The 11292-nt window shown below is 45.0% G+C and overlaps 1 protein-coding gene and 3 non-coding genes across 4 annotated transcripts; all 4 read right to left on the bottom strand.

Moving 5' to 3' along the window:
- Positions 1-1483: 1483 nt before the first annotated feature.
- Positions 1484-10906, bottom strand: NUCLEOLIN (nucleolin multifunctional protein). The gene is given in 14 exon segments (XM_024740547.1): positions 1484-1969; positions 2141-2367; positions 2695-2821; positions 3354-3487; positions 3675-3798; positions 4293-4450; positions 4962-5085; positions 5999-6123; positions 6750-6891; positions 7075-7161; positions 7273-7470; positions 7855-8332; positions 9538-9654; positions 10741-10906. Coding segments are annotated over 14 exon segments (2130 nt in total). The 5' UTR covers positions 10759-10906; the 3' UTR covers positions 1484-1898.
- On the bottom strand, positions 2503-2636 carry LOC112396774 (small nucleolar RNA SNORA75). Its single transcript, XR_003002645.1, has one exon. It is a non-coding gene; the product is annotated as a small nucleolar RNA SNORA75 (small nucleolar RNA).
- On the bottom strand, positions 3186-3265 carry LOC112396768 (small nucleolar RNA SNORD20). Its single transcript, XR_003002639.1, has one exon. It is a non-coding gene; the product is annotated as a small nucleolar RNA SNORD20 (small nucleolar RNA).
- On the bottom strand, positions 6966-7035 carry LOC112396766 (small nucleolar RNA SNORD82). Its single transcript, XR_003002638.1, has one exon. It is a non-coding gene; the product is annotated as a small nucleolar RNA SNORD82 (small nucleolar RNA).
- Positions 10907-11292: the final 386 nt, after the last annotated feature.

The following is an 11292-nucleotide window of genomic DNA, read 5'->3' as shown; positions in this document are numbered from 1 at the left end:
CCCCCTGCCAAAGGGAACCCACCGCCATCACCACAGGGTCTTAAAAGTTAACACAAGTACTGAATAAGCACTGGCTCTGCCAAGCCGGCAAATGCTAATTCATGTTCCTAGATGGCCGAAGAGTGCACTACGCTTTCAGGTTTAAACCCAGAAAACAGCTGCGGGGTAACGGAGAAGGCCCTGCAGACCCAAAGGCCAATCTCACAGACCCCTTCTTCAAATTCCAGTTTGGGACAGACTGAGCTGCTTATGAATGACATAACTTTTCACATGCTCAGCTAAAACTCTACTCAGCGTTGCTTTAAGACGTAACATACTTTAACTCGTGAGTAGCCCTAATGGGCTCCAACTAATTAAACTTTTAATTCTAGAAAAATATAGGCTACCAAGGGTTCATTTCATTATTTTGCTTTTAATTTTTATCAGAGTATAGTTGCTTTACAATGTTGTGTTAGTTTCTACTGTACAGCAAAGTGAATCAGCTATACGTATACATATATCCCCCTTCTTGTGGATTTCCTTCCCATTTAGGTCACCACAGAGCACTGAGTAGAGTTCCCTGAGCTATACAGTAGGATCTCCAATGGTTCATTTTAGTTTTTAGGTTTGCCTGATGAGAGGATGTCCCTCTGCTGGCTTGATTTTTCTTCCCAGCAGCACCCAAACTTCCAATCTTCCACCCCTTCAAACCAGGTTATTTGTCCTGGTCTGCTCCTTTAGTACTTACAACGGACTTGACTTGGTGAGTGGTACGTGATATGCACAAGGTTTAGATTCCCTCATCCTGCCAGCAACTCATAACCAGGACAAAACTAAGCTAATTCAAATCCTTTAGTTTGCCCTCTAGTCTACCGGTACCGGATTTTTGAGTTGGCACTTTCATTCTGTACCATCTTGCGCACCATTTTCCAACTAAGTATATCATGTTAATCGCTTGACCTAGGCCTCTCATGTGACCTTTTACTGGAAGTGCGGGGTGGGCAAGGGAATGCTTAACAAGCCAGAATGTCCACGTTCTCATCATAGTGCAAAACCAAAGGCCTTTCTTGTTGGTTTAACCTGAGGGTGCTGGGGAATTACAAAAGATATCAGGTCCATCGGCTAGACCGGTAGCTTCCTCTCCAGCCTCACAGTCCCAAAGCCTCCGTTTTGGCCCACGCACCCAGCAGGAAGTACACTCAGTCGTCGCTCTCGCACCCACCTAAACAAGGCCGGACCAAAGTGCTCCTGGCCCTCTTTCCAAAGCACTTTTTCAGGACACCTGACCCCTCAGGCCTGTTTCTAAGTGGGCTAAGGCCACAGTGGACTTCCAATGAGCCTTTCACGTGACATACACAGGGCTGCAAAAACTTATGGCTGGGATACTTGAAACCAAAGCATAAGCATTTTCACAGGGGGTGGAGATCTGGAGTGGCAGAACTGATTTGCCATGCTCCACTCTCAGTGTATTCCAGGAGAAACACTCTAGGACAGGAAGTACAAGTCTGGCACCAGAGTTTAGGACTTTTAATTTGTCCCAAAGTTGCTAAAGCAAAAATCATGATAAAACATTCTGCTTTCCTTTATAACCCACCAACGCAAAAAAACAAAAACAAAACCAAAAAACTCCGTAGGAAAAAAATGGTTTTGTACATGGGAGGAAACAATATAAATTCAAAACTTACAGATAAGGGTTAGCTCTATCACTCATCTCTTTAAAAAGTTTATACGAATATCCAGTCAACACCAACAGGGTTATCTCCCTTGAAATGTTATCTATACGGATTTCCAAGTAGACCACAGGGCTGTATACTGTCTTGGAATGTCCTCAGAAGGCTCTGTCATTGAGCAGGTAACAGAGTAAAAACCTCAGAGTCCTTTCTTTCAAATGGAAGAGGGGAAGACAGGGACAGAAGAAACTATTCGAACTTCGTCTTCTTTCCTTGTGGCTTGTGGTCTCCTCCTCTGCCTCCTCGGAAGCCTCCTCGCCCTGCAGGAAGGCAAGCCGTCACTGAAGAGCGGCTGCAAAGCTGCCAGCCATGCCCTCCCCAGCGGGTCAAGTGGGGACTGGTGCAGGAACCGGGGCCTGCAGGCTCAGGTCCAGGAGTGCACTGCCACGGCTACCTGGCACACACAGCTGGGTGGCCACCGCGCCCCTTACCTCCAAAGCCTCCCCGGCCTCGGCCTCCAAATCCACCTCGGCCGCCACCTCGGCCTCCTCCTCGGCCACCGAAGCCACCTCGGCCTCCTCCTCGGCCTCCGAAGCCACCTTCACCCTTAGGCTTGGCCCAGTCCAAAGTAACTTTGTTTCCATCGATTTCACCATCTTCCATGGCCTCCTTGGCAGCTTTGGCCTCTTCCTCGCTGTTGAAGTCTACAAAACCAAACCTAAAAACACCAAACGAAATCGCCCATTATAAAGCCAACATGTGGAACAAATGCCAAGTTATTCCCACATGTTGGACGGTGATGCTTAGCTGGGGCAAGACCAAGGTGGGGGCAGTTCTCTATGGAAAGCTGAAACAATGTCCCACAAAACAGCTGAATATACCTCTGTGAAGACAGAAGGCAACAATGCTAGCTCTGTGAATTGTCTCTTCTTCTCGTGCGAATCCTAAACTGTCACCGATCGACAGAAAGGAGCTCAATGAGAAGACGTCTTAGGTGGGAACTCTCCACCTGGTGGACGCCACATGTTCCCTGCATCTTACTTACCCCTTAGAGGATCCAGTCTCCCGGTCAGTGACTATCCTTGCACGAACAGAGCCATCAAACGACTCCTTTAATGTCTCTTCTGTAGTATCCTCAGACAGACCTTTGACAAACAGAGTTTTGGATGGCTCTGGGAAAGGAAAAATAAAAATTGTACTTTTTATTAAAGTCACAATTTACGACAACATGCTGGACTTGCATGTTGCAGTCTAGTATCTGACTACTGGCTAAGAATACTCATCTTAGCAAAAGGTAGTAGCATTTCACCTTGAGTGTCTGGGTAAAAGCAACTTGGTCAACTAACGTTTCAAGCGAAGGGCTTAGACCAAATGCCATGTCAAGTTTTCACTGATCACCAGAGCAGTTGAGAATCTTTTATGGAAAACAGGAGAAGCAGCGACCCAAGCAAGTGAAAGTAGTTCTAAACCAGGCAGCTACAAACACCATACAAGACAGTAACCCCCTGGCAAATGTGCTGCTCAGTGCTGACTTGGCTGGATCAGAACTTGACTATCTAGAGGGCTTTGCGTGAGCTTTCATCAGCTGTTTCTCAGATAATCAGTCATCATGTCCAGTGTCACTCACTCAGCAGCAACAGAAACAAACGTTCTAGATCTGAGGACGCAACCACAAACAACAGCCCGTTAATGAAGTTAACTTACGGCTTCTTGCATTAGGTTGTCCCCTGGGTCCTTGCAACTCCAGCCTGATGGCTCTGCCCTCAATTTCCCTTTTATTACATGAGTTTAAAGCTTCTTTAGCATCTTCAAATGATGCAAATTCTATAAATGCATACCTGAGGATAAAGAGTCAACATTTAGAGTAAGTTACCAAGCACACAGCTCCTCTGATGCCACCAAGCCTTTTTCTTCAAACACTTCAATGGTGCAGCTTCTACTAATGGCCAGGAGAACATGATTTTACCTCCACGAGATACTCTTAAAAGCCTGTAACTGACAACATAAAGATACTAATTATTTTACCCTTTAGATTTGCCACTTTGGTTCTGGGGCACTTTGATAAACGTTGCCTTCTCAAATACTTCCTGAAGAGTTTCTTCCGTTGCACTATAGGAGAGGTTGCTTAAAACCAGGGTTTTTGATTCACCTACAAATAAAGAGATGTCAAATTAAGACTGAAGCAGTAGTTCCCAACCTCAGTCACAGCTATACATTGTTCTTAAAGAATCTCTGTGCTTGGGAGAGTTAACACACCAATGCTGATACAAGTGGAACCCTACCTGGTACTCAACATATCAAGTACCTACTACGTACTGTTACATGCTGCTTCTTTCCACTCTTACTGTTCAGATGTAAGCTGACTACAGCCCTGTGTCTTCCTAGCATATTCTAATTTTTAAATGCACACGATCTAAGTCCTTTACAGTATAAAACATGCAAAGGAAGCTAGATTTATCTGTGTTCTAGTACAAAGATTTCATATAGCCCTCATTCAAGACACTCAATTACAAATACAGGTATAACTTGCTGATCTACATCTCCATCCAATTTATCAGTCAACTTTATAAAGTACAAAGATGCAAAGGATTTCTTTTCCCTCCATCAATTCCAGAACCCTGTAGGAAGCCTATAAATTCTTACCAGTCCAAGTGCTATTCTTTCCACCTCTGTGGTCTTGACTTTGACCTTTCTCTCCGGTATAGTACAGGGAAATGGATCGCCCATCTATCTCTGTTCCCTGCTTTTCTTCCAAGGTTTTCTCTGCATCAGCTTCTGTCTTAAATTCAATATAAGCAATCCTACAAAAGGAAAAAACATTAAGAACTCACTTGATTTTTAAAACCATATTAATTCTCTAACACAGATGTTTTTTAATCTCAGCAATATGCCCATATTTCAGATGAGTACAATAAAAATGTCCTTTGTTTTATAGTAATTGAAATGTTCAAGGTTTCTGCCATCTTCCACTTTTCAAGTTAAACTTTCCTCCCACTACAGAAAGTTTGCCAAACACTTCTAGAAAATTTGTTCACATTAAGTCCACCTCACTACAATAAGTACAATTATTTCCAAAACATTTACTGTAAGCTAGGCACATGTATAGTATTTTATACATTAGCTCATCTTACAATAAAATCACTCTATTTTATCACGTAAAGTACATTATCCCCATTGTACAGATGGGTGACTGACATAGAATAATTAATTTGCCCAAAATCACAAACACAGGAAAATTAAATCAACATTTCTTTTATAAATTAGTAAAGTTCATTAATTTTAATGAAACACTGCAGTAGACACAAAACATACCCTTTACTCTTTCCATCCTTGCTGACTAATCTGATCTCCACAGCATCTTCAAACACTTCTTTAAATTCTTCCTGAGTAACTTTATAAGGAAGATTTTTAGCCAAAAGTGTTCTCGCATCTCGTTCTAGATTAAAAAACAAAAACACAAAAATGAACTGGATGGCTTAAAAGACCATTCTTCCCCCAAAGATCACCAAAGACTGACCAAGGTAAAAGTTCTGTTTAAGAAATAATTTTGAGGGACTTCCCCGGCCGTCCAGTGGTTAAGACTCTGCGTTCCCAACGTAGGGGGGCACGGGTTGGATCCCTGGTCAGGGAACTAAGATCCTGCGTGCCACACAGCACAGCCAGAAAAATAAAATATAAAGGTTAAAAATTTAAAAAGAGTTTCTACAAGTAGGAGGCACTCTGCTATTATGGAGATATAGCAGTGGCAAAACAAACTGCTGTCACAGCTGACAACAAACTATGCATTGAATATTTAAAATACAGCTAATTATGTTGTATATAGAGAAGAGATGTTCAGTATTTTTCAATTAAAAATATCATTAAAAAACAAAAAAGTGTAGGGAATTCCCTGGCGGTCCAGTGGTTTGGACTCAGAGCTCCCATGGCAGGGGGGCATGCTTCGATCCCTGGTCGCAGAACTAGCATCCTGCAAGCTGCACGGCATGGCCAAAAAAATTTTTTTTACTTAAAGAAATTAAAATATAAAAAGATCATAAACACACACTTAAAATGTGACAAGTGCATACAGAGAAGGGTAAAAGATGCAAAAGGAGTAGTTAGGGATCTGCTCTAGGTCCAGTGAGGAAAGGACTATTAATTTAGGTACATCTAACCAATTATTTTTTGATAAAATCTAGCAAGCAGTGCCAGGCACTGTTGTAAACATTTAGCATTCTAATTCATTTAATCCTCACAACATTATGAGGAAGCCAAAGGAAAAAAAGTTAAACTACTTACCCTGGTTTGTCTACATTAGACTAGATACATAGTCATTAACAAGCATCATCATTACCTAAAGCTTTACATACCTTTCTTACTGTCTTTTCCCTTTGGTTTTTCTAGTTTAATTTCATTGCCAAAGACTTTTAAACCAGTGAGTTCCAAGGCTTTTTCCAGGTCTTCAGCAGATTCAAAATCCACATAGCCAAACTTCCTTTAAGGCGAAGAGGACAAAAAAAAAAAAAAAATTACAGGTGGGGGAAAAAACAAAAAACCCCACCAAACAAGAGCCACGTACACATATTCTGGGCAAGCAGCAACACTAATATGACAGTGCAAACAAGGATTAAAAAGCACCTATACAATTAATAAAACCGAGGCAGGCTCTTTTAAGCCGAGGCTACAGAGCAGGATCTAAGCACCAAGGCCTGACGCAAGTTCACCTCTGAGACCTGCGTTAGTTACACCGTGCCTTAACAACTGAGAGCAGATGACAAAAACCACCTGGTTAAGCACCAAGGTAGGAAAATCCTGTCTGATTAAAAGCATTCACTATTATGGCTTCTCAGGTCTAATTAGCTACTTCTAAGATAAGCATCAAATCTCATTATTAGAAACTAGACTGTGCTGTATCAAAAGTTAAGGAAGATTATGGGAATTTCAATTTGGGGGTTTTACAATTTTATAGTCCAATGATTTAATTCATTAATGTCTAATCTTTAAAGACTTTAACATACTCACATTAAAGATAATGGGCTAAGGTTCTAAAAGGGGAAGGAAAAAGCATTAGCAGACCCACGAGTATCGTGCAGAACTACAGCATAGCTCCCCCACACTTACCTAGACACACCAATTCTGACATCAACAACTGCAAGATCATTTTTCGCAAAAAGGTCACTGATACCCGTTTTCAATTCAGGAGCAGATTTACTGAAGTTCAGGTTTCCAACAAAGAGATTGAAAGATGTAGTTGGTTCTGTGGCTGTACAAAAAATTTATTCAAATTAGTCTATTTTCCAGTATATTTGACTATTAGTCAAATTATTTCTGTACACAGCACATCAGCACATTGCAATGTAACATCAGGTTTCAGTATTAAGTCCCTTTGTTGTTCATCACTTGTGCTATTAGGTGTTATTTCCCACCTCCTAATTCTCTAAGTTACCTTCCACTTTCTGTTTCTTGGCTTCGGGAGCTGCTTTTTGTTTGGCCATTTCCTTCTTTCGCTTTCCAGGTGCTTCTTTGACAAGTTCTGGTCAAGATATCAAACAATCTATGTCATCCACAAGTAGCCACACATCCTCAAGCATCTCCCTTAAACAAAGCTCATGCCAATGCACTTTAGAACCTATAACTCGATTACCTTCCTCCTCCTCGTCGTCCTCCTCGTCCTCGTCCTCCTCCTCGTCGTCGTCCTCCTCGTCCTCGTCCTCGTCCTCGTCCTCCTCGTCATCTTCCTCATCTTCCTCTTCAGCAGTGCTCTTTGCCTTCACAGGAGCAGCTTTTGCTGGAGCTTTCTTTCCTTTGGCTGCTGCAGTCTCCATAGCTTCTTCTTCTGAGTCTGAAAGAGAAGCCACCTCGTCAAAAACTCAGAATTATCCCAGTTCTATTCCTAGTCCTAGGAAAAGCCAAAGGAAAATGAATGTAATCTTGTCCATGCCACTGTGCTTAGTTGTTATGGCAAGAATTAACAAATCACTTGGAAACAAAATTCTACATTGTGAAAAATACAGGATGAGCTGTTTGAAGCATGTTACTCAGGAGCAGGCAATCGTTCACAGGCACCACAGGTACCACGAGCGCACCACAAGCAGCCCAGAGGAACCCTGGGATGATGCTTGTCTAACCCACCCCAGGTCGTCAGGAGCACAGCATTACCACCCACGCCTCGCCCCTAATGTATCTTGCAAACAGGAGCCCAAGGACTCCCAACACAATGCCTTACCATCCTCATCATCCTCGTCATCCTCATCGTCATCTTCACCGTCATCCTCGTCATCCTCATCCTCGTCATCCGAGGCAGGAGCAGCAGCTGCTTTCATCACCGCGGACTCGAATTCATCCTCCTCCTCCTCTTCATCCTCCTCCTCCTACTCTTCACTGTCATCTTCATCTTCCTCATCACTGTCTTCCTTCTTGGCATTCTTGCCGTTCTTTGCTCCCTTGGCTGGAGCGGCTGCTCCCTTCTTACCAGGGGTTGCTACCAATGCTTTGCCTGGTGTGGCTCCCTTTTTGCCAGGTGTTGCTACTGCTTTGGCAGGTGTAACTGTCTTCTTGGCTGGCGTAGCGGCTGTCTTTTTGCCAGGGGTGACAACTGCTTTCTTTGCCGGTGTGGCAACTGCAACCTTTTTTGTTGGGGAAACCATCATCTTCTTTGCTGGAGTTGTGGTAGCCTTTTTGCCTTTTTTCTGAGGAATAACAACCTTAAGAATAAATAAAAACCAACATAGGCCTGTTTCCAAACTCAAGAGAGCCTTGGTCCCATAAATGAATGCTAAATTCTAGCACTGCCTCTAGTTGAAGACCACATGCACTAGATGTTAGCAAGTTAAACTACAGGGTCAAGTAACATGTCCTTCTGTACGCTTCAAGTCACAGTCCGGCAGCACACCCTAACACGGACTCTGAAAACAGACTGGACGCCACTGCGTGGGCTTAGGCAAAGCTTTAAAACTTAATTTTAAGCCTCAATAGTTTTCCCATCTGAAAATATCTCAACTTTATACGTTGCTTTAAGGATTGAGTTGATATGTGTAATTAAAAGCCTTACACACAGAAAGGACTACCTGCTAAGTGTTACTAAGTTATTTGGGGCCCTCACAGTGGGTGGAGGAATGAAGTTCACTGAATGCTCATTCTTAGGACCAAAGAGAAAATGAACATCAAATAGTCAAGCTGTACAGTCAATCGTTGCCAAATTAATACAAAGAGTGAACACACTGGCTTAATAAAAAACTGTCATTTATCTACATTTAAGTCACTCAAAACCACATTTTGTTGACTATTGGTTTTATCAGCTTATGTGTGTCAAAATAAAATCTTTATTAAATTCTAAGTAAGAAACATGAGCAAATACAGCAATTAGGTGTCTTTGCAGCTAGCCAACAGTAGCTGGGAGTGCTACTTAAGTGCTAACACAACGGGAGGTGGCAACCCTCAATCCACACATTGTAACAGCGTTTAGTATTACCAAGCCCATATAGGACAACAAAGACCAACTAATCCTACTTAGAGACTAGAAGAATCTGTTAAGGTTAACCTCAGACCTAAATATAATGCTCAAAGCTGCCACTCGCAGGACGGTTAACTGTCCAGGCTGTTTCTCCAGCAGGTATGTGGGGCTCATGTGTTCAAAGTGGAAAACTAATAATATATTATTGCATTATATCACACCAAGCCCTGCAGAGGGCACATGAAAACTCCACACCTTTCCTCTCAAGTTCATTACTCTTATGGTATCTTGACAGGTCAATAAAAACTTTGTGAAACGCTGGACCATTACAACAGGTCATATATGAATGAATATAATCCTATTTTTTGCCAGTATTTTCAGACATCCAATACCACGTGCTTTTAACTCTCCATTTTGTAGTTTAACACAATTCTGCGTTAAACTATATACAATTACCTCTTCTCCACTGCTATCATCCTCTTCATCTCCTGACATTTCCTCGTCTTCACTATCTTCTTCTACCTCCTTTGGCGGAGGAGCCATTTTCTTGGGGTCACCTTGATTTTTACCGGCCTAAAACAGACGCATTACACATTACACCTCCCACATTTCAGGCCATTCTTCAGAGTAAAACTGCAGTCATCTCCCTCAGAACCCGCTCTTCATACCGTTAAGGACAATTAACGTAAAAACTACTCTTCATACCAATGTTAACACAGGTGAATTCTCAACTTCGCACATATTTCCTGTCAAGTTCTTCAAAAACCAACCTTAGGATAAAAACGCAACTTCAAGAAAACGGTCTCTCTCTTCTTGCTGCGTCCTTTAAGCACACCCATTTTAAAAACTATACATCCAGCCAGAATCGAACCTTGCATCGCGGCACAATTTTTCAATAGAGCCTACAATCGGACCGCTGTAACAGCTAACAATCCATGGCCCTTCACCTGGGGAAAACCACCTTAAAAAAGCCTTTGGGGTAAATTGTGGCACCTAATCCCACCACCCTCGTCTGAATTTAAATTAGGGCAGTCTTAAAAAAAAAAAAAATCCACGTCTTAACCTTTAGTCTTCCATTAACTTTTCCTTTCCCAGGTTATCAACCCCGCCCCTTTCATCCCCGGCAAGGCCACGTGGGGGTAAGTCGCAGGCCACCATGTGCGCGCAGCCCTGCGCAAAAAGCACGCGGCAGGGCCTCCTTCCGGAGCCCACCTGCCGCCCGCCCGGAGCTGAGACCCCGTGGGCCGCCGCTCTCCGCCCCAGGACCCGGGGCCCTCAGCAGGCGCCAGGACCCACGCGGCGCGGCCCACGTGGCGGGCCGCGAGCCGGGGCACATGCGTCAGGAGGCGGGGCTCCGCTCGGGCCCGTCGCAGGAGTTTGGCCTCATCCGTCCGGGGCCCAGCGCCCCCTTCCCGCGCTCAGCCCCCAAGTCCTTCCCCGCCGCATCGACCATCCGCCGCACCTGCCGAAGCTCTTCACGTCGCTACCACACAGCCAAAAGCCGCGAGACCTCCCAGCTAATCGCGCGAGACTTCCCGCACTATGGCGCCCTCGAAAGCGCCCGGGGTGGCGCGCAGGCCCTCCTCCTGGCGGCGCCGCGCGCGCGCTCCTCGGAAAACAGGCCTTGACGTCCGTGCTCGCACGGGCAAGGTCTCTTACCTTTGCAAGCTTTACCATAATAGCGGCTTAGGACTGCGGAGTGTGTGGCGAGCGAGTGGCGCAGATGAGCCCAGAAGAAGCGAAGCAACGTCGATGGCGGCCGCTGATCGCAGAGCTCGTACGCTTGGCTGCCAGCTAGAGCTCGAGACTGAGGCGAAAGACTGAGCCTGCCCAGTAATCGCCTCTGGAAAGGCGACGACGGCGCCCTCGTGACTCCGCCGCGACCAACCAGAGTTCGCGTCCCTCCCATAAGCCAATCGCGAGCCTCTACCTGAGAACGGCGCGGGGCGGGGCACGGGCAGGAGTGGGCAGGCAGAGGAGGCCAGAGAAGGGGGGAGGGGATTCGTGGCGGCGGCCTAGGGGCGGGACTCGCTTTGTGCAAGGCCAGCGCTGATTGGGCCGTGAGCGCGCGGTTCTCGGAGTGCCTATCCACGGCCCGCGCTCGCGGCGCCTGCGCCGTGGGACGGACATTTTTGGCGCCGCGTGTTCCCTAATTCCCGGGCGGTGGGTAGCGGTGGTTTTCGGCTCCCCAGTGTGTCTGGGTCTTGTCGA

Source organism: Neophocaena asiaeorientalis, unplaced genomic scaffold, assembly GCF_003031525.2.
Source record: "Neophocaena asiaeorientalis asiaeorientalis breed wild unplaced genomic scaffold, Neophocaena_asiaeorientalis_V1.1 scaffold388, whole genome shotgun sequence".
Taxonomy (NCBI): Eukaryota; Metazoa; Chordata; class Mammalia; order Artiodactyla; family Phocoenidae; genus Neophocaena; species Neophocaena asiaeorientalis.
Note: the sequence above shows the minus strand (reverse complement) of the source record. Positions and strands in the feature narration are given on the sequence as shown.